Source organism: Misgurnus anguillicaudatus, chromosome 18 (genome assembly GCF_027580225.2).
Source record: "Misgurnus anguillicaudatus chromosome 18, ASM2758022v2, whole genome shotgun sequence".
Classification (NCBI taxonomy): domain Eukaryota; kingdom Metazoa; phylum Chordata; class Actinopteri; order Cypriniformes; family Cobitidae; genus Misgurnus; species Misgurnus anguillicaudatus.
In genome coordinates this window covers 30,447,452-30,474,838 of record NC_073354.2, presented here as the reverse complement: position 1 = coordinate 30,474,838, position 27,387 = coordinate 30,447,452, and the positions used below count along the sequence as shown (strand labels likewise).

Below are 27,387 nucleotides of genomic sequence, written 5' to 3'. Positions count from 1 at the left end.
GTCTCGTGGACTTAAATTGCGCGTGCTCGCTTAGTCTACGAGTCCGTAGGGTGTCCCATCCGTCATTTTTACGCTTGCTCATCAGCGCCCCCTTTGCCCCCTTGCCCCCTTGATGAGGTCTCCGGTGAAGCCCGCACTGCAGCAGGCTTTGCGCACTTTACCAACCCAGAAGTCCTTGCGAAAGAGCAATCAGACCAATCCGACAACGGAAGGGAGGAGTTCACAGTGACGGGCAACATCCCTTCCTATTTCCGGCGTGACGCTTGAGTCTGTCCCAAAACTCGACTCCGGTGCACCCACGTGGACTCGCATCAAGGGTCCCTAAAGTCTGCACTCTATGATGTCATCAAAGTGTGGACTCTGAGGAGGACCACAAGTCCGGAGTGTGCCATTTGGGACAGGGCCATAGAGCTCATGTTGAACAAGTCTGACATCTGGTGGTGAAGCCTGAAGATAACAGGAAAGTGTTTTTATCTCTCCTCGCAATTTACTTTTTCTCTGTTTGTCGGAGATCAATATGCATCCAAATAACAATTGCCATGTTCAGTCATATGCCATATTGCATTACGGATTTGATGTATACTTTGCTTTCTATGGCATTGTTAATAGACCTGTAATGCACAATGCTATTGTGCTAACCATGTACATTAGTGCAATTACAGTATGACAGTACAGAATTCAATCTGTAATTATTATTGATATGCTGTTGATTCATTTCTTATTTCTTATTGTCTTAATAAACTTTTTGTGGTTCCTCCAAAAACCTTCTGGGCAAAAGTTTCCAAAATAACCATTTCTTTTATAATTAGTCTGTATAACTTTTTTAACTACAAATTATATTTTGTGTAAGAGAAAGGTTATGGGATGTTGAATGTTCCTTATGAATCCATACAGCTCAAAAGGAACATTTCAGGAACCCTTATTTTTTAGATTGTCAGGTGTTTTATTAATAGTCATCAGTAAACATTAACTCATGTTTACACATAATTAAAACAGTTTGCATGGTTTAACACAAGCAGTGCTTTAGGCGAAAACTGAACTTGAACTTATACTTTCACTTTCAGAGTCTGTTCACTGAAAAAGTATTCAAGCCATTAAGGGATAGTTCCCTGAAACTATGTATCACTCTCATGTTGATACAAACCTGTATATATTTCTTTGTTCTGATGTACACGAAGGAAGATATTTTGAGGAATGTTTGTAACAAAACCTTTTGTGAGCACCATCCACTTTCATAGTATTATTTTTTTCCTACTATAGAAATGAATGGGGCTCATGATCGATTTGGTTACAAACATTCCTCAAAATATCTTCCTTCGTTTTCATCAAAACAAAGAAATGTATACAGGTTTGTATCAACATTAGAGTGAGTAAATAATGAAAGAATGTTTAATTTTTGGGTGAACTATCCCTTTTATGTTATCCTGGTCTTACCAGCAGATGGCACTGTTGTTCACAACTAAACAATAAACTGGTTTGGCTTGTTGCTGTCATATGAATATGTGGCTCATGAGATCATCGATGATGCATTCATTTGGCATTTGTCACATACAGTACAGTACAGTACAGTACAGTACAGTATTCTCTTCTAAACCCAAGAAAAATCTACACAAACACATTTGTACACATTTAACTAGGTTATATGTTAAGAAACTAGTGTTTAAAGCATACTAATTATTGGTTATAGGTTACTAAATTATTTGTCTGTCGTTATTTACCGCTAAACGTCCCCCAAAAGTATACGTAATAATTAGAAACGGTGCTATTGGTCAATGGCCGAGGCTTCTGCTGTGTGGGCGGAGTTTAGACAGCACTGACTGTATGCGCGAGGAGCGACTGTGTGTGTTTGAGTGGACGGGATATTTCTCTGAACTGGTTTTGTGTGTTTGTACTGGACCTGTACTGGACCTGAATTAGGAAACTACTGTTGCCATGGAGCCCAGACAACAGGGTAAGCGTGCTTTTTAATCACGTTCATGTCTTGTCCTTCTGTGGAAAAACTCTTTTGCTTTGAATAACTTATATTTTCTTAATATATATTTTCATTATGTTATGCTCGAACAAGTTTAGCAGATCTGAATTAAAGAGACACCCTTTGTTACATGCGGAAAAAAAGAGGAAGAAGAAACTTGCATTAAGAAGCGATAATAGATTATTAGCAGCCTTTAACAATCGTAAAAGATGGTTAAAACGTGATTTATGCACGCTTTTCTATTCTTGCCCATGGTCTTAATTCATATGTGGTGTATTTATGTAAGTCAAAAACTTAAATGTTAAGGATGTTTGCCATGTAAACAAATGAGAGACTCGTATGCAGCAATTCAAGTTCCTTTAGGTGCGCTTAACTGAGAACCACGTGACCTCTCATTTCCATACGCACGTGACTATTAGCTAAATAATTGAACTCTTGTGATCAGACTGGTGTACGCCTCAGTGCACTGACTAACCCAAACTGAATAGCCATAGTACAGTGTTGTGTATAGTATAGTATAGTGTAGTCTAATCTGGTTTAGTAAAGTACAGTACAGTACAGTATACAGCATAATAGTCTAGTATGCATTTATAGAAGAGGATGCACTGTAGTTTCGCTTTGTACTGTAACCTAAAATGTGAGCCATGTGGAAATGTTTAAATGTCAAAGTCAAATGTATTATATTGGGGATAGTATACCGGGCATAGTATAACATAGATGCATCAATAGAGTCGATACAGCTCTTACTGCATTGCACTAACACTACTTAACATCCTGTTTTTGTTTTGCAAATCATACTTCACAGAGCTGTACTCTAGTGTACTCATTCCTGAAGCAGTATACTGGGGTAAGAGCTGCTGCTGCTGCTGCATGTGTATTGTAGTGGCATCTTACCAGACTTTAAAGGGGTCATATTATGAGATTTTTTTTAAGATGTAAAATAAGTCTTTGGTGTCACCAGAGTGTGCATGTGAAGTTTTAGCGTAAAATGCCGCATAAATTGTTTGTTATGGCATGTTAAAATTGCCACTGTGTAGGCCTGAGCAAAAATGTGCTGTTTTTGGGTGTGTCCTTATAAATGCAAAAAAGCAAAAAATCAGATTTTCACGCCATGACCCCTTTAACACATTTAAAACTTGTTCTGTAAACATTCATTAACTGGTCATACTGCTGAATGCTTAGCAGACATATTGAACTATGATATTTCTGTGTCACACCCTTTGTTGTTTGAAAAGTTCAGATGCATGTATTGTAGAATTTGCTTATAAAACAAAATAGGTGCATGTGTTTAATACGCCTGTCTATCTTTTTTGTTTTTGAATGATCTTTTATTATTCATTATTTATTTACTCTTTGAATGCAGTCTGGTGTTTAGATGTTTGCATCTTCGTGTGAGATTTGTAATTTTCTTAGACATTATATATTTCAGCTCTTGAATCTGTTTATAAAATGTTCTCTTTGTTTTTATTATTTACTAAACAACAGAAGAAGGAGGAACACTACATGGTAGGTCACAGATGAAGAGTTTCACAAACAACCCAATCCACACTTTACATGCTTTCCCAGCATTCATTCAATACTCTGTCATGAGTCTATGCTGGATTTAAATCCAGTCAGATAATCGCCAAGCAGAAATCCTTCGGATTACACCTACAAAGGCCAGAAATTACATAATGCTGCACTAAAACCATGACTTTAAAGTTTTAGTACTTAATTCTTGAATAGATGCACTGCACCTGACACTGTTTGTCTTAAAATTCATGTATTTTGCTAGCATTCACTTAGAGGAATATTCCATTTTCTTAAAAGAAAAATCCAGATAATTTACTCACCACTATGTCATCCAAAATGTTGATGTCTTTCTTTGTTCGGTCGAGAGGAAATTGTGTTTTTTTGAGGAGAACGCTGCAGGATTTTTCTCATTTTAATGGACTTTAATAGACACCAACAATTAACACTTAACTCAACACATAAAAGTTTTTTTCTACGGAGTTTCAAAGGACTATAAACAATCCCAAACAAGGCATAAGGGTCTTATCTAGCGAAACGATTGTCATTTTTGACAAGAAAATTTTTAAATATGTACTTTTAAACCACAACTTTTCGTCTAGGTCCGGTCCAGCGTGACCTAACGTAAATGCGTAGTGGCGTATAGGGAGGTCACGTTACATATATAAAATGCAAATTTGCGGACCATTGTAAACAATAAACTGACACAAAGACATTAATTAGTATCAGTTGACATACAACAACGTAGGAACGGTCCTCTTTCAACACACTTGTAAACACTGGGGTGGAGTTTCGCGTTCGTCTTCTGTGACCTCTTGACGTCATGACGTATTGCGTGGGGTCACCTGGCGCATCACGACCAGATCTAGACGAGAAGTTGTGCTTTAAAAGTGGATATTTGTTATTTTTCTTGTCAAAAATGACAATTGTTTTGCTAGATAAGACACTTATGATACGTTTGGGATTGTTTATAGTCCTTTGAAAAAAAATGTACGTGTTGAGTTAAGTGTTAATTGTTGGTGTCTATTAAAGTCCATTAAAATAAGAAAAATCCTGCAATGTTTTCCTCAAAAAAACATAATTTCTTCTCGACTGAACAAAGAAAGACATCAACATTTTGGATGACATGGTGGTGAGTAAATGATCTGGATTTTTCTTTTAAGAAAATGGACTATTCCTTTAAGACTCAATTGTTCTCTCATGTCTGGTTGTCTTAGTCTTTATTTTAATCATGTTTAGCAATAGGTGTTTTGTTCGTCTGATATTGGAATTGGCCTCTTCCAGGTCACTCTCTGAGTTATTGAAGTGACTTAAGGAGGAAAATGGGGACATTGAGTGAAGAGGACAGAGGAGTGGTGCATAGTGCAGTGAGCTTGAAGAAGCTGAACTGTCGGGCACGCTGCCCTAAGGGCCACTTACTTACTCGGATGACAAAATAAACGCTGTGCCATGGCTCTAACTGGCTTGTCCAGGCCGCAGAACAAAATGAAAATAAATTCTTATTGGTGTATTTGTGACTGAAGTAAAATTCTTACCCAGAAATAAAATGTTTGAAGACATGACCACACAGATCAAGGTGTAGGTCTCATGATAGAAATTCATATGTATTTTACGAGGTGGTTAACTTCTATGAATTCGTACAATGTCCTGATGCGTAAATTCGTAATTTTTTTTTACAATTTGCTTTCACCCCTGTGAAAATACTTAGTTTTTTCACACAGGAAACATGAACACATGTTATATTGTGCACCGTAAACACAATCAAACCTTTTAAACGCAGGAAAAAACAGCACCTTTAACCCATTCAGTACCTTCGCCCAGTTTTTTTATGAATTATGTTGACGTCATTAGAAAAATTTGCCAATTTTATATCTATAAATCTTAGTGCTTAACCATATACAACACAATTCACAACACAATATAAAACACAATAAAATGGTAAATCCAAAACACTCTCACAGGAATTTGTACATATTTTTCGCACCAGCAAAGTCATATTCATTCGCTTTCACCCCTTTGTCGTTGGGGTGAGGGGTGGGTTTCATTATTGTTTTCATAATAATTGTACGTTTTTGTACAATTCACTTCATGCTAATTCATACGAATTAGCCAACTCAAAAAATACGTACAAATTCCTGTGAGATCATGCTGGGTAAATAAGAGATAAGACATAAATTAACCCTTTAATTAAACTCCTTTATCTTATTTAGAAATCATTTCTTTAGAAAGTTAGTAATTTATATGACATTAAGGGGTGGTTTTCTGGTCAGGGCTTAAAGGATTAGTCAATTTTCTTTAAAAAAATCCAGATAATTTACTCACCACCATGTCATCCAAAATGTTGATGTCTTTATTTGTTCAATTGAGAAGAAATTATGTTTTTTGAGAAAAACATTCCAGGATTTTTCTCATTTTAATGGACTTAAATGGACCCCAACACTTAACAGTTTTAATGCAGTTTAAAATTGCAGTTTCAAAGGACTCTAACGATCTCAAACGAGGCATAAGGGTCTTATCTAGCGAAACGATTGTCATTTTTGGCAATAAAAATAAAAATATGTACCTTTATACAACTTCTCGTCCTCATCAGTCTGTTTGACGAGCCAGCACGACCTCACGTTATTGCGTAATGATGTGGAAAGGTCACGTGTTACATATATGAAACGCACATTTGCGGACCATTTAAACAATAAACTGACACAAAGACATTAATTAGCATCATTCCACATACAACAACGTCTGAACGGTCCTCTTTCACCACACTTGTAAGCACTGGGGCGTAGTTTCGCATACGTCATCCGTGACCTCTTGACGTGATGACATATTACGTGGGGTCGCGCTGGCGTGTCGCGGGACCGGGTGAGGACGAGAGGTTGTGGTTTAAGTGCATATTTTTTTGTTTTCCTTGCCAAAAATGACAATCGTTTCACTAGATAAGACCCTTATGCCTCATTTGAGATCGTTTAGAGTCCTTTGAAACTGCAATTTTAAACTGCATTAAAACTGTTAAGTTTTGGGGTCCATTAAAAATGACAATCGTTTTGCTAGATAAGACACTTTTGATTTGTTTGGGATTGTTTATAGTCCTTTGAAATTTTTTATGTGTTGAGTTAAGTGTTAATTGTTGGTGTCTATTAAAGTCCATTAAAATGAGAAAAATCTTGGAATGTTTTCCTCAAAAAACATAATTTCTTCTCAACTGAACAAAGAAAGACATCAACGATTTGGATGACATGGTGATGAGTAAAATATCTGGATTTTTTTTAGCTGTCTTAACTGAAAACAGCTTGGACTGACATATCTTTTATCAGTGCCAGTGTTTTGTCTGAAAATGCACCAGTAATGTTTTTTTGTAGGGTATGTTTGTAAAAACTACTTAAATGTCTAAACCCTGTCTAGGTTTATTTGAAATTACACCATATTGACTACAGACCAACACGTACCTTCTCTTACAGGATATTCATTTAATTCCTCTTCCTGTACATCATGTTTAAGTCTGATTCAATTGAGTTAACCCCTTTTAGTACACAATGAACCACCTTTAGTTTTGAACAGGTGGCTGTGATCTTTAAAAGCTGTTGTTTGTGTTACACTGTTAGTGTTGAATCTGAGATCTTACTGTATGTCTGAGCACTCTGCTCTTCCTCTCAGCCATCTGATTGGATTAAACACTGAGAGTGTATTACAATTATCGTGGCACAGGACTCTAATCAGGTTTTGATATAATGACTGACCAGCTCTCCAAAATGTGACTCTTGTTTCCCTTTGGACAAAAACAGCCTCAATGGGTACATTACTCAGATTACTGGAGCTGTGTCAAGGACATGAATTCCTGCCCTTGAACATTTTGTCTTTCACTTTTGTCATGAGCCTGTGCATTTTATAAACTTATGATACCGGTGGTATACTAAGAAACTGGAATTTTGAGGAAGTGGGTTTCAAGTTTCGGTGATGGGCACAAAAATCAAACCATATTTTTAATTTCACTTCACCCAAGTTTAGCATCAATCTTCTGATGCATAACGGCTCCTGCTCCAAGTTCCTTATCCACCTTCACTGTAAAAGCTGCTAGACAGTCTGAAAATATTTTCTTTTAAATTTCGTGTTTAAACAACAGACGCTATGTCGAGTGCTCAAGGCAATGTTTGTAAATCAAATCATTGGATTTCTAGGAACTTCAGTGTGAAAAAAACAATGCACAAAAGTGCAATATCTATGAAAGCTGGAAAGCTTGGATTACACACAAACCTTTCATTATAGGATGTGGAAAATCCACCATTATTCAGAAATGAGACATTATAATTACATAGAGAAGGTGATCATTTAGTATTTACATGACTTTACTCCCCCTGGTTTACTGAAGGGTTTTATTCTGTATTCAGTTAAATGTAGGTATGTGTTTGGTAGGAATATTTCAGCCCAAACTGAACAAAATATGGCAGTATGTTTGATATTGTTGATATGTTTTATTGCTTCAAAAGACTTTGGATATATTACACAAGGCAAACATACAACCTTCATTTTTGGGGGAATTTGCTAGATATCAAAACATTTTTCTGGATTAAAGCTTTGTGAAAATTCTTTTTTCGTGTTCAGGTTAGAAAGTGTTTGATAAAATGTTGAATGCCCTTCATTTGTAAATAGGTTTTAATCAGGGCTTTGAACCAGATTTTTTCCCCAATTGGTTCGTTCCAAACAGAAACTGTATTTTAACGTTTCCGGTTTTCGATTCTACCCTAAAATTGACATTCCTGAACCGGTTAGAACAAAAAACAAAGTTCCCGAACCGCTGAATAACGTTCCATGTCAGCTGTGTCCACATAAATTGAAAATTTCGTTGTTTTTCAGTGCTTTATTCGCCAAATGTATTTTAATGGACTACAGTATGAGACAGTAGCGCAACTCTCTCTCAAGTTTATACATCAAGAGTTCTGATCTTTGAAGGGCATAGGGATAATCACGTTTGATTGGAGTTGGACCAGACACTTTAACCTTTTAAGCGTCACCCCACCCTATTGAGTTAAATATACACTCTTGGAGCTTTCAAACAATATACAGTTTGTCATTATTAGATAATAATTCATATGCAAACATTGAAGTAAATGTAGGCGTCCTGCTGGTGGGACAGTGACATTTAGCAGAAAATAAATGTTTTGAGGCACACTCTCTTCATAAATGAATCAATTACTCTCCCTAAATAATATATTTTATAAAACACTGTTGAAATGTCTATTCTGGAGGCTTAGACCTTTCCAACGATATATAGTTTGTAGTGATAAATTAAAATTTACATCAACAATATTAATGCAAACTTAGGTGTCCCGTATTCGGGACGGCGACATTTAACAGTTTAATTGCATGTGCGTCTGTGCGTACAGAAAATTGCTCACTTTAGCGCCTTTTTGTGGTAAATTGTTTAAAATCACTTAAGTGTTAACATTTGCAAGCCTTTGAAACGCATGCAAATTATCAACTTTCACCTGATTTAAATGTGTGTATTAATCTGCGAATCGCATGCGAGCCGAACAGTGGGTCGTGATCTGTACGGATTATGTATCAACTGCGATCCGTTACACCACTAATATGTATTAAAAAAAAACATCTTGAGATACTTGGTAGAAATTTACCTCTTTTAATTGACCATTAAAGACTTGGGCTTAAGGAGGCTACTTGCTGGTGGCAAGCTTCTAATTTTTCCGATAAGTCTACGACAACCGGAAGTGAACTTTACCGAGTCATATTCCACAGAAATCTTGTCAAAGAACGAAAAAATAATGGTATTAACCGGTTACCAATATTTAAATAAACGATTCTGTTATGGAACATATATTTTTTGAAAGTTTCTGGTTTCGTTTCTGTTCTTTGCAAAACATCAAAAGTTTCTGGTTTTCGTTTTCGTTCCATGAACCGGTTCAAAGCCTTGGTTTTAATAAAAGCATCTGCAAAATGAATATGTAAATCTAGACCCTACAGGAAAGACCAGCTAAAACCATCTGAACGACAAGGCTGGAAGACCAGATTTGTATACCACGAGCGCATGATGGTGACATTGCGCAACGTGATGTGACGCTGCCGCCAAAGCTTCTGTGTCATCATCGTACAGTCTACATGCCTCTCTTACCCGAGTTTAAACGATACATGACGCACAATGTGATAAGGTAATGATCTTATAGGAGGGCAAAAATCGTGAGTCGCTAGTGAGTCAGCTGCTCTCCCAGCGTGACCATCTAAAAAAATCCCTCCAAAACAAACCTCCTACAGCAGCTTAAGTAAAATACAGCATGTAAAAGAAATTAAAAGACCAGCTAAAACCAGCCTAAGCTGGTGGGCTGGTTTTACCTGGTCTTTTCATTAGGTGCGACTGCATGATTGAGAGTAAATATTGATAGTTTTAGGTAAATTTTGGTTTTGTTTCTCTAGACCCATATGAAGAATATTTGACTTTAAGGCACAAAACCTTTTGAGAACCTCCCAGTGGAGTTCGAGTTTCTTATTAAACCAATGTGAAGTGGTTTTGAGATACTTGTCATCTTTGTTAGCTGTGGTGGATTGAATTTGAAGAGTATATCTGTGAACTCAAATCTGTAAAGGAATGTGCGCTTGTGCATGTGATTGAGACATGTTAACAATGACTTTCTTTGTAACTTTCATTTTTTTCTCAATTTTGTCCAGGTTTGTTGGATAAAGAACCTCTAAAGGAAGTGGATGAGGACATGGTGTCAGAGGTGGACCTTAACAACACGATGACAGACGAGGAGAGAGAAGAACTGATGAATGAACTTACTAAGGTACTTTATATGCTGTTTTTACTGCTGTGTAATGCAAAATGACCCTACAGACCAGGAAAATGATTTACAGACACAGCAAGAATTGGTTGGATACAATGTTAGTCTGTGAAGGTCACATCCGTACAGTTCTGGCTGCATTTTCCTTTGTATGACGATGACCTAGCATTGTAAAAAAAATGTTGAAATTTGCACTTGTTATTATGGGGTATCATCAATCCCTTAAAAATACTTTATGTTGGTGTAAACCAATGAACCCAGGATGATTTGGACATATGTGACCCTGGACCAGAAAACCAATCGTTGCATGAGTATATTTGTAGCAATAATCAACAATACATTGTGTTGGTTAAAATGATAGATTTTTTATGTTATAGGATATATGTAAAGAGTATGCTTCATGAAATTTTGAAAATTTCCTACTGTTAATATATGAAAATGTATTTATCATAACTTAATATGTGTTGCTTTAAAGGCGATTTTCTCAATATATAGATTTTTTTGCACCCTCACATTCCAAATTTTCAAATAGTTGTATGTCAGCCAAATATTTGCTCAGTTTTTAGATTATGTATAAATCTCACTTTTGAATTGACCCTTATTTTGTGGTCCAGTGTCACATATTTAAAGAACACCAAAAAATGAAAATCTGTCATTATTTACCTTCTTAGTTTTATCAGTTGTTAAACACCTCTTTTCGTACAATACAAGCTTCCAAAAAAAAAAAATTTGAATTCTGGACATAGATAGATGCAAAGCAGATTAGCAGTCATCTTAATTTTGGAATGTTCCTCAAATGCTATTGTATGGCTTCAGAAAACTAAAAATATAGTATCTGCGGCATGTTGGGTTACTATTAGGGATGTCCCGATCAAGTTTTTTTTGCCCTGGAGTCCGAGTCATTTGATTGTGAGTATCTACCGATACAGAGTCCCGATCCGATACTTCTATATTAGATAAAAATTAAATAAAGAAAAGCGTGAAAACATATCCTCCTGCGTTGCTGTTTTTGTGTGAAGTTAAAATGGTCTAACTCTATAGATGTGTTAAAAACTAATGAGAATGTATATAGTATATATGTATCCGAGTCCTGATCCGGAGGTAACGTCCGATTCCGATCGAGTCTGTAACTATGTGATCGGGCCCGATTTCCGATCACGTGAACGGATCGGGACATCCCTAGTTAGGTCTGGGCGATATATATCGGGGGATTGTCATGCACAACTCGTTCGTAAAGCTTGATGAGTAGTAAATCGTCATCAGCTGCTTTCAGATGGAGCGGCATTTATTACACAGAGCCGTAGTTCGCTGAAAATCTGGACAATTTCGGATTAATTATCACAGGCGATACGTCCTTGATAATTAATTATCCCGATTTTCAGCGAACTACGATATAGCCCAGCTTGTCGGTGAACAACGGCTCAGTGTAGTAAATGTGGCTCCATCTGAAAGCAGCTGATGGCGATTTACTACTAATCAAGAAATAGGCTGAATTTTTTGAAGGGTTCAGGGGGTCATATAGAGCCCTATAATTTCCGCGATCACGGAATCGCGGACGGAATCACGGAATTGGCTAATTAACACGGAATCTAGTAACGCGGAATTTTGCGGAATTTTACATTTTTTTAATAAAATTATGTTTTTGTGTGGGAGACGAACGTATATCTGGGGGAAATGCAGACCGAGGGAAGTAAATCTGGGCGACACGCCCCCTCCCGTCGTTTCAGACCCCCTCCAAAACACTGAAACCATGGCGAAGCGGCTCTCCACGACTCTGCTTTCGTCAGCGAAAAAATTAAGAAATTCGACGCTAAGCACTTAGTTCCGAGCAGGTCTCACATGACTTTTATGTGACCGAAGAACTGTTATTTTGTAAGTTTTGTCAACACTCTGTTCACGGTGAGCGCAAAGATACATGCACTCTCTCATCCACGTCTGTCTCACTGTACCTCTCTCACGTGCAATAAAACGGAATTTGCAAAAATTAAAACGGAGAAAACGGAATTTGGGAAAAAATAAAACGGAATTTGGGAAAAAATTAAACGGATTTTATAGGGCCCTAGTCATAGCTCCCCAGACCAGAGCGCCTTCTGCAGCCATGTTACAGCAGCAAAGTCCTTGATTATTACGCCAGAATGAGAGTGTAGTTCCTAGCCATATGTGCATAGAAAATCACAACTTTTACTTTTCTGTCGGTCTTACTGTCGATGTAACTACAGAAGAATCAAGTTTTAAATAGGAAAAATATCGAAACTTTTTTTTGGTTATTTTTTAGCGAGATGCTAATGGTCTAAAAAGATTCAATGGATTATGCTAAGCTATGCTAAAAGTGGTAGCGCCAGATCCGGATATCAGCTGAATGGATTCCAAAACGGTAAAAAACAAATGTTTAACTCAAGGGGAGCTGGAAAATAAGCATATTTTCAAAAAAAGTGGAGTGTCCCTTTAATAAAATAACAAAACATGCAGCACATTATTTATGTTGTATAACAAGATGTTATTTTTATAGTTATATCATTGTTATGCTTATTATCTGGTTTCATGCTGTATTTTACATTGCTGTTGCCACAGTAATATTCAAGTAACCATTTTTCCTTGGGCTACTCCTTTCCTTTTACTATCCTTCCAAATCGTTACGGTCCACTGGACCATGCGAGGCCAACATTAACTGTGACACAGTCTGTAAGTGTGTGTGTGTGAGAAAGAGAGAATGAAAATAAGATTGCACTATTTATTTTAGTAATACACTGATGTATAATTCACTGTTTTTAAGTTAATGGCAACTTTTTTCAAATGTAATTTTGAAAAATATCATGATGAAAGCTTCTTAACCCCATCTTTACGTATTTTCTTGTCATCAGGTAGAGGAAGAAATTGCTACTTTGAAACAAGTCCTGGCCTCCAAAGAAAAACATTGCTTGGAATTAAGAGAGACATTGGGGCTTACACCCCTAAGTGAACTACGACACAATTTCAGCAAGAGCTGGCACGACATGCAGACCAGCACAGCGTAAGTAACCTTTGCTAAACCTCTGTGATTGTCGTGTTATGCAATAGTGACCATATTTTTCTTGTGAAAATATCAGGGTAGTGTTTATTTGATGATCATACATTTTTTATAGTATAGACGGTTTCAATGGGACGCACGTGCGGTGACGTGATTACGCGTCTGGTCTGAACTTTTCTTCCGGTTTGTGTTTGTTTAATGGTCTGACTAGTTGCTAAAACTGAACTCTTAAACAAATACCTCGTCGAAAATAACAAATGTTTTGGTTTCCTAGGTAATCTATGTGTTGTTTTGTTGTTTTTTATATAAATACACTACTTTAAAGGCTCTCTAAGGGAATTCACGCGTTTTAGACCATAAAACATTTTTTGTTACATTCAGCAAACATCTCTTCACTATCTGCTTGCAGCCTGTCCGCTGATCAAACTGTAAGAAAAGCGATCTCTGTAGACAGGCCAGGCTCTACAAACTTCAATATAAACACAGTGGCCAAACCTGCACCACAAAACAAAACAAAGTGTTCCAGCCAATAAACGCCAAGAAGGATTTGGGGGTTGGGTTTGGGTTCGTTCATGAAAGCACGGAGGGGAGGGGGAGGAGTTAACTACGCTCAGTTTGTTTGAAAACACATTTCAAAAATCAACACACCGATTCGCTTAGAATGCCTTTAAAAGGACTGTTGTTATTTATTCTTAGCGGAGTTTACCGTAAGTTACGTGTTGACCACGAAAGTCGCTTGTTTATGTTGTTACTGCTGAAACCATCTATAGAAGGCAGTTTTGAAATATTAGAAATATTTTATAATCTTTATATTTGTTTACAAAATGTTTTTTGCATTCAATACAGCTATTGTATCAAATAAGTTGCGATATCTGTATCAAAAGCGCATTTTTTTGTAGCACATCCTACTGAGCTGACCATAGATCAGACCAGGGTAAATGTTTTTTCAGTTGACCCAGCTAAAGTAATTAACTGTTTTATACATAATACCATCTTACATAATGAAAAGAGTAATATATAACCGTAATATCTTTAATATTGACTGAGTAGTAAGACCATGTTTAAAATTCGAATTTAGCGAATGAAATTAAACTGTGTGTGTGTCTGTATGAAGACACTAGAGCTGACAACAGAAATCACATATCAGTTAGTGAACGTTATCTGATCAGTTCGTCCCAGTCAGGCCTCAACTTCCTCGCCGTGGCAACCGAGACATGAGAAGGGCTATTCATTTGAGACGTTAGTTACCATATCACTGTGTAGTAACTGAATAACCAGATGAGCAAGGGAGCATAAACAGAGAGAAAGAGTAAGGTTATAATCATACAAGCATTCTCTTGTAATGTTGCTCAAAAAGTAGAGTTTAGAGTTTTCCTGATGCTATGCATTCACGTAAACTTAATGTAATATGACTATTAAATGAAAAAAAAAGATGACAATTCAAACATATTCAAATGAGCAAGCCCTGAGACAATAAATAATAAAACCATTTATGGGTAATTTGCTATACTGTTCCTTTTATACAGTCGATTGTCTCATTGTATTCTCTAGATTCAATTTCACACATCTTCCTGTTTTTCGGGAGATCACAAAAAGTGAAGTGAAGTTTTTCCTGCTTCAAAAGATATCCTTTTGTTTTGGTAAATGTGTTCGGTATTGTAATGTTTAAATGCACTCTAGTGGCCTATACAAATTCAGACAAAGATGACCTTTTTGTACTTGCATTTTTTTTTTTACATGAAAACATGATTGTCCTTGTGTTGCAATTTAAGGAAATATTTACTATGAAACAAGGAAACTAACTACAGTAACATGTTTTTTACCTTAAAGGGATAGTTCGGCCAAAAATGATATTAAACCCATGATTTACTCAACCCCAAGCCGTCCGAGATGCATATGTCTATCTTTTTTCGGACAAACACATTTTCAGTTATTTTAGAAAATGTCTTCGATGTTTCAGTTAATCAAATGTAAAGTTACAGGGTCCACTCCTTCAACTCCAAAAAATGTGCATACATCCTTCACAAAATAAATCCAAACGGCTCCACGATGATAAACATAGGCCTTCTGAGGGTAATCCGCGCCGTTTTGTTGTAAAAATATCCATATTTGAAACTATAAACGAAAATAACGAGCTTCCGGTAATGCCGCCATCTTAGTCGCGTCCGCATTCAAGATGAGAGCGTACGCAGTTTATGGAGGGTTCTGTGGTGCTGCTCTGTGCCCCCGCCCTCCGAATTTGTCATATGTCACTAAGAAAAGTGCGTACACTACGCTGATACTCTCTCCTGAATACAGAGGAGTCTAAAAAAAAGTTTTAAATATGGATATTTCTACAACAAAACAGCGCGGATTACCCTCAGAAGGCCTTTGTTTATTATTGTGGAGCCGTTTGGATTTATTTTGTGAAGGATGGATGTACATTTTTTGGACTTGAAGGTACTAGACCCTGTAACTTTACATTTGATTAACTGTTTCTAAAATAACTGAAAATGTGTTTGCCTGACAAATGATGGACATATGCATCTCGGATGGCTTGCGGGTAAGTAAATCATGGGTTTAATATCATTTTTGGCCGAACTATCCCTTTAAAGGTTTAATAGTTTAAGGGGCGGTTTCCCTGACAGGGCTTATCCTAGTCCCAGACTAAAGTGTATGTTTGAGCTGCACCAACATTTCTTAACATGTATCAGTGTCATTGTTTTATCTCAAGATGCACATCAGTAATGTTTTTTGTATGCTATGTTTGAGCAAAGTGTAGTTACTGTAAAATAACACATATCGGACATAGAAATGTACTGCAAATAACTTATATCTGTTGCATGACAGCTGTGATGAATATATCTGAATATCTTTTTTTATATTGTTCTGGCAGGTACAAAAAGACCTCTGAGAGTTTGACCACAGCAGGACAGAAAACCTCAGCTGCCTTCAGCAACCTGGGCACTGCCATCAGCAGGAGGTTTGAGGACATGAGGTATGATGTCACTTCCCCCTCCACCATGTCCCATCATTTCCCATTTGTCTCTGGGAACACCATCTTTCACAGACACATTATACAGAAAACTGTGTGTTGTACAGAGAAATGGCAGTGGCCCTGAGTAACGGAAGGGGTTTACCATAGTGAAGATTTGAACGGGCATGTTACGTAAGCCTCAGATTAAGCTGCTTTCAGTGGGCTAGATTGGCGGCAGATCCAGCTGGTGTAAAGTATTTGCTAGCTCCTCTTCGCTGGCTCCTGTATGTTTAAGGACCTCGGTGACAATAAATGCTTTCAGTTCAGAAGAAGAGGGAAGTGTCATAATCGACAACAGGGTGATAAAGTATTTACTGTGTAGACATTTCTGTACAGTTTTTTTAAGTCATTTATTAGACATCACAATGACCATAAAAGTAACGCAGATAATGCTGTACAGATAGCAAGCATATACACTGCACAAAATTATTTTTAATAATAAATAAATATGCAGCAATGTAACACCAAATGCATATATGTAAAAAAAAATAGTGAATAGTGAAAATATTTAAACATTCATTAAAATAGTGTTCGCTATACAGGATACACAATATACTGTATTAATTCACTAAATTCTTATACTATAAAAATTCTGGGTTATTTCAAGCCATGGTTGGGTAAACATGGACAAACCCAACTCTTTGGTTAAATTAACCTAGACCTAGAAAATGACCATTTTTGACCCAACCATGGCTTGAAACAACCCAGCATTTGTAGGACAATATTTTATTTGTCAACAATTTAATATGGATTCAACACTTCATTACCTCATTTTACTTTAGCATGTTTGGCCTTCAGATACTGTATCCTAGGAGGTAGGTTTATGAGGAATCAGTGTGTGCATGCATGTGTGGGTTACTTTCTCTCTGTTTGCAGTGGAAATCCAAAAGCAAGTATAGTCGTGCATGCTTGTTTGGTCTTGACTGGTGCATTGTAACTAAAACACATGATTACAGTTTAGTCTAAATGGTCTGTGCCAGGATTGAACATAATCAGACTGAAAATATGTGACAAGCTTTCTGCTCCCTGAGTCTAATATATCGAAAAAGCCTCCAAATATAATGTATTCACATTTTTATGTTGAAAATGTTAGGGCTCATTTTTCTTTGCATGTGTGGAGCCAAAAGCATTTTGCATTAGTTTGTTAACATATTTAACTACCAGTATAGTTTGGCTTAAAACTAAAAGGTTTGTAATTTGTATTGAGAACCATGCATGTTTGAGCAAAAGTGCAATATTATGGATACAGTGTTATTTTTTTGTGTTCTTTCCCTATCTCCTAATGCACACCAAAGGTTACATTCGATTGGGTAAGATGTACTCATAGATAGAGATTAGACATAGCTGCTTTGTTTTTGCATCTGCATGATACATGAGAATAGTGACGATAATGATATGAAATTCGACTTACTAGATACGGAACACTATGTTTTTATAAATAATTAATATGGGTGCCAAGGGAATTTATTTAGGTATGTAAGCAGCTAATTTCAATACTATTTAATCACATAAAAATGAGTCATGTTTTACCATAACATGTACTGTGTTTTTCCATTGGCCAAGTAGATCCATTTATAAAGCTACTTACTCTTAAAGTATATTTGACTTTAAAGGGACACTCTACTTTTTGGAAAAATATGCTCATTTTCCGGCTCCCCTAGAGTTGAACATTTGATTTTTATCATTTTGCAGTCCTTCCAGAAAAAAGTTTTTTTGTGATTGTTGCGGGCAAAAATCGTTGATCTTGCGGCACGTTTTCTTAAAAAATGCGATGGAATATGCGGGAAATTTCTGCAATTTTATGCGATGAAATTGCTGGAACTTGCAAAAACTGCGGGTCTGGCGCTGCCACTTTTGGCATAGCTTGGCACGGTTCCTTGGGTCTGATTAGACCATTGGCGTTGCGCTCAAGAGTGACCAAAGAGTTTCAATATTTTTAGCCTGTTTTAAACTTGTAGTTAAATCATGTACTAAGACCGACGGAAAGTTTAAGTTTGCGATTTTCTAGGCAGATATGGCTAGGAAGTATACTCTCATTCTGGCGTAGTGGTCAGGGGCTTTGCTGCCGTGGCATGGCTGCGGAGGGCGCAGTGACGTTACGCAGTGCTCAAAAATAGTCCCCAGCTATTGAAAATTTCCAAGAAGACTATTTTCAGGCGCTGCGTGGTGTCGCTGCGCCTGCTGCAGCCATGTTGCATCAGCGATGTCCTTGATTGTTGCGCCAGAATGAGAGTATTATCCTAGAAAATTGCAACTTTTAATTTTCTGTCGGCCTTGGTACACGATGTAACTAAAGGAGAGTCAAGTTTTAAAAAGGGAAAATATCAGAACTCTCTGGTCATTTTTTTTTGCGTGATGCTAATGGTCTAATCAGATTCAATGGATTATGCTAAACTATGCTAAAAGTGGCACCGCCAGACCCGGAGATCGGCTGAATGGATTCCAAAACAGTAAAACTAAAATGTTTAACTCTAGAGCAGTGGTTTTCAAACCCTGGGTCGCGACCCTCTGGTGGGTCGCGGAAATTAAAAACTGGGTCGCCAGAAAGATTTCAGAAAAATTTTACTAAAATAATTTATTCAATTTTATTATAAAAACAACTAACAACATACTTGAATAAAAGCACAGTAAAAAAATATCTTTTAAATACACGAAACAAAAAAATACTCCACCACTGTGTCACATGACCCATGTGCTTGCGCAGCTTACTGTATTAAATTGCGCGCGGGGTCACAGCCATTTTCCCCCTTAAAATGATGCAAGGGGAATTAAAAACTCCTAAATAAAAATAAAAATGTGTTTGGTCTGATTTTAACAAATATATATTTTAAATGTAACATTTGATTGGTTTGTCGATAGTGAGCGCGCCACCGCTTGGTTGAGTTTTGACGTGAGACTGACACGTTGTGGTTCTGCTCTTATCTTTGAACTATTTTCGCTGCTAAAACAACAAAAACAGTCAACATTTCATCTAAAATGTAAGTGACTAAATATGAATTACTTGTTTAGTGAACTGTCATATGAAATCTGTAAATTTTCAACCGTGATGTGATGCTGCTTAACTGTATCATGTTATTAAAAACTCCACATTTTTACCGCAGTATGTTAAACCCACTTTGTTAACACAGTGTAAACTCGCTTTGTGTTTGCTGTGCTTATTTGCTTAACTTAACGCACTTTCGGTCGCTATTGATACTAAAGGATGCAGAATCATTATCGTGTTTTGGTGATTGTTATTGGCGTTTTAATATTACTTGTCCATGATAAGCTGACAAGTGTTGATGTAGAGCCCTGCGAAGTGTTTTTAGACTGCTTTGGTAGGTACAGGCTAGGTCCAATCTTTACGACCCCTCCGTTGTATTGCGTGTGTCAGTTCCTCTTCGTTTTTTGTCCATTAATGATATTATGCATTGCAGTGAGGTTGATCTCATTTGTGCCCCTCTGAAAAAATGAAATGCCCGTCCGTGAATTTGTGTCTGGCGTCGGGTCTGCTCATTAGGTAAGTTATATGTACATACAGACGCGCGCGTGCACGTTTCACCGGTCTCACTCCGTTCTGACGGCTTTCGGCCCCGCCCTGCTTCATGCTACTGCGAGAGTGTGTGTGTGTGTGTGTGGGGGGGGGGGGGGTAGATTGTGGGTCCCATAATCTTTATTTTTTTAAATTAGGGTCGTTCCTAAAAAAGTTTGAAAACCACTGCTCTAGAGCAGCTGGAAAATGAGTATATTTTCGGGAAAGGAGAAGTGTCCCTTTAAGAGCTCTCTTCCTATATGTGATTTATACATTTTAGCACATGCAATGTGTTTCTGAAGCTCAACTGGTACCTTAGCAGTGCAAACCTCATACAAAATGTAAACTTTAATTAAATATACTCCTAGTTGCTGTGGATAAAAGGGACTATCAAATGGATAAATGTAAAGCTGTTCTGCTCTAGTTATTATAACAATACCAAAGCAAAGAGACGTTAGGTAAGCTTATATAAAAAACTTTGCCATTAAACTTCAGATATGAAATGATTAAAACTCTTATTCGTCTTGTTTAAATCTGCACTGCCGTATTATGCCTCAAGCATCCAGTATTTTAATAACTAGTTGCAGAATCAGAATTTGGCTAAAATGTTACTATTTATGTACTGGCAAAATATGTACAGTTTGTTTTGAGGTGTCTGATCTGAAAATAGGAAATGAAAAAATAGGAAAGAAATTTGCATTCACTGTAAAATCCTACGGTTCTGGACACTTCTCATGGTTAAATGCACCCTACTTCCAGTATAGCTACAGAAACGCTTGTATGCATGTCTGTAAGGTCTCTATAAGTTAGAAAAATTGTTTTGTAAAGTCACATATGTAATACTTGCCTGTCCATGACAATAAATAAACTTGTCTCTTGCTTGGCCATGCTTTCAATGGACAGCTATTCTATACGGCATTCAATGAGCATGCCTGCAATGAGGTAAATGTGTTTGTGAGTGTTTATATGTTTGCGTTGCATGTATGTTTTTGATTGCATTTGATTATTTTTATAACTAGAATTAATTCAGAATGTCCTAGGTAGGAGATAAACATCACATAAAACTTTAATTAACATAAATATATAACAGTAAACTATTAAGTAAGTGTTGTGTAATAATGGCAATGCTTGCACATGCCATCTATGCTTTTGTCAGTACACAAAAATAAATCCCAGCAATGAGATCAGTACTAAATGCACTAGATGTTTAGTAATTATTAAGCAGGTCAATACCATATTAACCAAACCTAATTTCATTTAACAGGAATTCTCCTAGTTTCCGGTCATTTGAGGAGAAAGTTGAAAGCACAGTCACAAACATCAAGGTAATTCTACTATATAATGAACTCATTCGTGGCCAGTTTTGTCCAGCAAGTACCTTCGTCTGGCCTTCTTAATCCAATTCTGTAAATCATTGATCAGTTTGTCATTTGGGAGCTTTCCAACCTCACCGTGTTTAATGTCAACAGTAGCCAATGTCGTGAATGTTTACAATTCTGCACTGTTTGTGTTCTGGGAAGGTAAAGGTTGGAGGGGGTGCGGGAAGTTTTGAGGAGGTACTTTCATCAGCAGCCAACGCCAGTGCCCAGAACACTCCTACTAACAACATAGCAGACAACAGTGAGCCTGCATGTTAAATATATATTAACACAGTGTAACAGGTGGAACTCTGATGCCCCTTAGTGGTCGGGAGACCACTGTGCAAAATGAGAATTTAAAATTGTGGCCCGAAATAAATAAAATGTACCTTTCAGATGTTACACATGCATATTCGTGGAACACACATTCAAAATATTTCCTTACTTTTATACATAAGGAAAACCAAGTGGATTACACTGTTACTGAATATATGCATATTTTTTCATAAAACTGCCTTTGATGCAGCTGTTATGGATGCCCTGCAATACTTGTATCATTACTTTATATTAATGCAACATGTAACATAATCCAAGACCAAAAAAGGCAATCTTAAGCAGACTATTTAAATTTTTTTAACAAACTTGATGTAAGTCCTTATGCTGTTTGCATATATGAAATGCTTATATTCTATATTGTGTATTCCTGACAACTAAAGCACATGCATGCTAACAAATAGCAATTTATAATAAATGTATTTATTTACGTTTTACTGCAATCTAAAAGGTTATGTCCTAAACTGTACTGGCAACAATGACTGTCATTTACCAAAAATGTTTAGCCTTATGTTTCTACTCTCCTTCATTGTGTGAAGAAATTGACTTTGTTACGGATTTAGCAATGACATTGTCTGAAATCAAGTGTTTGTAAACAAGATTTTATAATCTGATTCTTCTAATACATCAAGGTTGATCTACTGTTTGCATCATTTTTGTCAATAAACCATTTTTTTGCAGAATCAAGTTTTGGCGTTTCAGTGTGATGAAATTAGGGTGAATTAAACTATTCAAAAACAAACTATTCAGAATCTCAAACCATATAATTGCAGTATGTTATGAACATTTATTTAAGAGACAGAACAAGAATCGTTGCCTTGTAACCTTCTTACGATATAATGTAAAGATATTTTTAAATATTTATATTTAAATATATTGGAAATTTAGTCTTCTCTTAAATATGAAAATAGAAAAAATCCAGCTTTTTTTAATTAGTTATTAATATAACTTAGTACGCGCTCATTTTAAATCCACCAATCAGATCATAGCATATAGAACAACAGTCAGTCAGTCAGGTGAAGGAAAAACGTTGGCCAAAGAACTATCGCAAAACGTCCACAAATTTGATTAAACGTGTTTTTACAATCCCCGGCAGAACAGAAAGATAACTGTAAACATTTTACCTGATAAAACTTACTCTCGATTCTGACAGGGAGAATCCCTGTAGACTGTAGTCTGATATTGAGTCCAGCCGCGCGCAGACGAATCTGTGGAAAGTGGCCTACGTGAGGAGAACACGTGAGTGACTTTTCTTTGTGTTGTGAAGGTACGTGTTTTATTTGTAATAATCTGGTAACCTTCTTAAACCTTAAATGTTATTAGGGCGTTTTTACATTTGGCCGTTTGAAACGTTTATTTTGTACCCAGGCGCTTTCTCATTAGGCGTGTTCAACTTCATGTGACGCTGCAAGAACCGACAGGCGGGTGACATCGTAGTGTCGCGAGAGCGTTTCGAAACCAGACTCCTACATATGATTTTTCGGAGCGCTCTCGCGGTGCTTTGGTTTCGTCCGCCTCTCGGTTCTTGCGGCGCCGCATCAAGTCGACAGCCAATCAGATAAAAGTGTTTTCCTGCGCTTGAATTTATTTGCACCAATGAGATTTCACAGTAGGCGTGGCTACACAACACACTGCGATCACAGTACTAGTAAGCTGTGTCCCAATTCAAGGGCTGCGACCTTATAAGCATGGGACCTTAAAGATGAGCACTCGGTCTTTCAAGGTGGCAGCCTCACAAGTTCGCGAAGAGAACTGAAATGAGACGGTCTAACCTTCGGACGACCCACGCGCCTGTCAGCAGGACATAGCGGAAACGTTTCTGACTTATTAAAACAAATATGAAATCAGAAAAATATTAATTTAGTTTAGAAAATATGACACGTTGATGTAGATTAAACTATTCAACAGTATATTAAATTAATCAACCTTAGAAATATATCCATCATAAAAATAATAATATTAACACTTAAAATTATATATTAAAAATATTACTATGGAAGTAATAGCCCTAGTATGTTGTGTAAGTGCAACAACTGAAATGTAGCTAACAGTTTCCAACACTTGTTGAAAAGTGAATTGTGTGCTTTCATGGTCAACTATGCAGTGAAATGTACTGTCACATTTATCTAGTGTCACGTAAACAAAAGTTTGGTTAAATGGAGAAAGTAGTTGGTATATTACTGTAAAATGATTTGCATTTCAGTACATTTTGTGTCCTATAGAACGTGCAAATCGAAATACTGTAAACCAGACATTTTTATCTGCATTTCCTTCAATCTGCACTTTCAGAAAGATGACATTTAATAGAAAAATTGCATTTTATTAATAAGATTACAACCATTAAGACCTATTATGCTGTCATCGTATTACAAAAAAATACACGACTACACTTCTGTACATTGAAATAAGAATATATTTAAAGACAATAAAACAATACAGCATATCTCGACGAAGTAAACTCTCTTGTGCGCCGATGTGTAGAGGTAGTGTCAGTACTTGACAGGAAGTGAGGTCACGAGGAAGGTATGGTTTTTTCTGGATCACCATCTCCTTTTTCAGCTATATGGCGAGCTCTCTCCTCATTTAGACTCTTTACCAGACCCAATACCTCTGGGTGATGAAAATTACCTGTTGTTGGAGAAAGTACATCTTAAACAATTTCTGTCATAAGGCAGTCAAAAGTCGATGTTTTTACATTTGTTCAAACCTTCAGTAGAGGTGAAGAACTCCTGTAGTCTTCCAGGTTTTCCCTCTAACTCTTCATATTCATGAGCTTGAATTATCATTTCCAGTTGGTCTAACTCCTTTACCAGTTTGGCCTCTGGAGTAGACTGATTCTCATACTCCTATGAGAAATGCAGACCAGTTTATGTCATGCCAAATCTACATATAGAAACTTTTAAAAATGTATTTTTTGGTGTAACATTACAATTATGTTGTTTTTGTTAAGATTAGCCAACATGAACTAACACTGAATGCATACTTCTACAGCTTAGAAGCTTACTTAGTTCATGTCAATTTAATAAATTTGTAAAATCCAAAGTTGCAACTGTTAACATAAGTTAGTTAGTTGTGCATTAGTTAATTTACAATATCAACTAACATGAACAGTTTAACTAATGACATTAACTAACTTTAAAGGAACATGCCCAGATTTTGGGAATTTTGCTTATTCACCGTATCCCCCAGAGTTAGATAAGTCCATACATACCTTTCTCATCTCCATGCGTGCTGTAACTCTGTCTGACGCAGACCCTGCTAGCTTAGCTTAGCACAAAGTCTGGAAGTGAATGGCTCCAGCTAGCAAACTGCTCCCAATAAGTGGCAAAATAACGCAAACATTTTCCTGTTTATGTGTTGTGATTTGTGTGGTCACGCCGTGTACAAATAACAAGGTGGTATGAGACACAGCGATCTTTTAACAGTATACATACTGGGAACTATATTCTCAGAAGGCAAAGCACTGCTACTTGGGCGAAGTGATTTGCTTGCAGCACCCGAAGCCCCTGATGAGGAGCAGAGAGTTCGGTCAGAGTTGTGCAAAGCACACACGGAGATGAGAAAGGTATGTATGGACTTATCCAACTCTGGGGGATACGGTGAATCTATCTGGGCGTGTTCCTTTAACAAAAACTAATAAATGCTATTCGGTGTTAGTTGACTAATGCATTTACTAATGTTAACAAATACAACTTCACTGTAAAGTGTTACCTTTGTAAGAGTTGGTATTTACCTCCCATAAGTTGTAAATCTCTTTACGCAGACCATCTTCTAATAGTCCTGTGATGTGCATCATCGCTTCCTAAGACAAGGAGTTTTAATAACGTACACAAAGAAAAATATCTGACATTTAAAAGTTAACTTTTACAAATCGCCGCACCTTTTCCCTTCTGTGTTTTTCTTCTTTGCTAACATTATCTGCTGGAGCAATATCTCCCACAATACTCTCTGCCAAGTCATGTACTAAAGCCATCTTCACGCATCTGCAAAGGCAGATGCTGATCAGTTTTGTGGACGTGTAACCTCTCAAAGGTTTGGACAAAACTACTTATTCTTTACTATTTTCCACACTTTATAATAATAGTAAGGTCAGCAAAACTATGAAAACACAGTGGAAGTAAGGGATTCATGTAGTGGCCAAAATAATGTTAATCGAAACTAGCATGAGTGTTTCTTTAGCTCAGCTGGTATCGCATCGCCAGGAAAGGCAGATCACCTGGTTCTATCACCAGAAAAGACGCAAACTAATAAAAAAGTTGCTTTGAAATGGTGCCTGCTAATGTATAGTTTTAATCAGTATGTGTGTTCCCTAGGGTTCGAACCCATGATCTTTGCATTGCTAATGCAATGTCCTACCATTGAGCTCGAATGTCGTTGAACATAAAGGTTGCTTGCTCTAATGGAACAATATCTTAACTGAACTGTAGACATGTAAAGTGTTTTTTTAAAACAGTAGACTTCCTATGTATGCTGAATGCCAATATTGGCGTTGAATTTTGCAAATGCAACATTTATTTTAGTCTATACGGGTAACTGTTAACATTTAAGAATAACCCCCTAGATTAATGGTATTTATATGTCCAAACCTTTGAATGGTATGCATGCATATCATATAAGTTAAATTGCATCAATGAAGAGCACCACATGAACGGTACCCAGTGATCTTGATTTAAAAACAACTCACACCTTTCTCTACTGACAGTGACATCTTTTATGGTTAAGGCCATCATTGACATCCTGTACATATGATCGGAGACACTTTCAGGCTTTTTGACATTTCTGTAGACCCATCCTGTTCTCGGCACGCGCTGAAACACAAACAAACGTCATTGTAACAAAATGAAACGTCACTGTAAAGCGCAAACTTAATTTATCATACTAGTTTTCATTCACTTACCTTTAGCTGTCCTACTATTTTCATGAATTGTAACATGTTGTCCATTCCGTTACTAAAGCCGAGACGAAGCCAACGGCAGCGACCCGGAAGTAAAACTGTGAGGTAATAACACGCACGCGCCGCTAGATGGCACAATATAAGCACAAAAATCAACGGCCGTTACTCAATCCGAAGGCTACAGCCTCCGGAGGTCGCATGTCTAGTCTGCATACGACGACTGTCTTATTTCATAATATTAACAAATATAAAGTTGACTGTTATTCTTAGTATATCGTAAATTGTTGGAATATGCTCATAACTTGCGAGTGTATTGCCCAGTTAACTTAAATAAACCAGGCTTGATGAAGTATGCACCCTGCATATGCAACCTCCGTAGGGTGCAGCCTTCGGGTTGAGAACAGCCTACCTATAATTTAAAACATTTCCCTAAAGCGGAGGAAATCAACCTTAAAGTACTGTATAGAAATAACCAAAGACTAAGCAAAATAATGATTTTTGGTTGATTATAAATGTAGCAGAATGAAGAGTATTCGGGTTGATTATTGGCCAGTGTCATGTGAAAACCTTGAACCTATCAGCAGTTGGCTGGCAGGGTATAAAATGAGGACGCGTTTGTTACCTGAGATGCGTCGTCATTCGTACCGCCCCTTTACAGAAGTTGCAATTTATGAATGGGAGAGTTTCTGAATTGCCGTCTCGCTGTTCTGCTGCTGTGTGTAGGCTGCCCCTGGCTTTGAGTTTGTCAACAAACAATCCACTGCATGTAATGGTCCGGAGATTGGGCATAGTATTAGATTACTACAGAAGTTGCCATTTATGAATGGGAGCGTTTCGGAAGTGCCGTCTTTCTGTTCTGCTGCTGTGCGGAGGCTGCCCTTGGCTTTGAGCTCGTCAACAAACAATCCACTGCATGTTATGGTCCGAGACCGTGCATAGTACCGCATTATGAACATCATCTGATGGAGTGAAAGGCACAAGGGTTTCATCTTTATATTTCGG

At 37.1% G+C, this 27,387-nt stretch overlaps 2 protein-coding genes across 6 annotated transcripts; one reads left to right on the top strand and one right to left on the bottom strand.

Moving 5' to 3' along the window:
• The first annotated feature begins 1,794 nt into the window (after positions 1–1,794).
• On the top strand, positions 1,795–22,174 carry tpd52l1 (tpd52 like 1). 5 transcript variants are annotated; one of them, XM_055185587.2, is made up of 9 exons: positions 1,812–1,951; positions 2,778–2,819; positions 10,154–10,269; positions 13,128–13,276; positions 16,149–16,250; positions 17,585–17,599; positions 20,704–20,742; positions 21,065–21,125; positions 21,321–22,174. In XM_055185587.2, exons 1-9 carry the CDS (start codon positions 1,933–1,935, stop codon positions 21,435–21,437), a joined length of 660 nt encoding a protein of 219 aa, XP_055041562.2. In that variant the 5' UTR covers positions 1,812–1,932; the 3' UTR covers positions 21,438–22,174. The 5 variants fall into 5 exon arrangements, with proteins under 5 accessions (XP_073712394.1, XP_073712395.1, XP_055041562.2 ...); XM_055185588.2 differs by lacking the exon at positions 20,704–20,742 and having other exon boundaries at positions 1,814–1,951; XM_073856293.1 differs by lacking the exons at positions 2,778–2,819; positions 20,704–20,742 and having other exon boundaries at positions 1,795–1,951.
• Positions 22,175–23,785: 1,611 nt separating this feature from the next.
• hddc2 (HD domain containing 2) lies at positions 23,786–26,548 on the bottom strand. The gene is made up of 6 exons (XM_055185578.2): positions 26,389–26,548; positions 26,178–26,299; positions 25,372–25,474; positions 25,225–25,293; positions 24,199–24,337; positions 23,786–24,119 (listed from the first exon to the last, which is right to left on the bottom strand). The coding sequence occupies exons 1-6, from the start codon at positions 26,431–26,433 to the stop codon at positions 24,004–24,006; spliced, it is 594 nt and encodes a 197-aa protein (XP_055041553.2). The 5' UTR covers positions 26,434–26,548; the 3' UTR covers positions 23,786–24,003.
• Between the last annotated feature and the right edge of the window lie 839 nt (positions 26,549–27,387).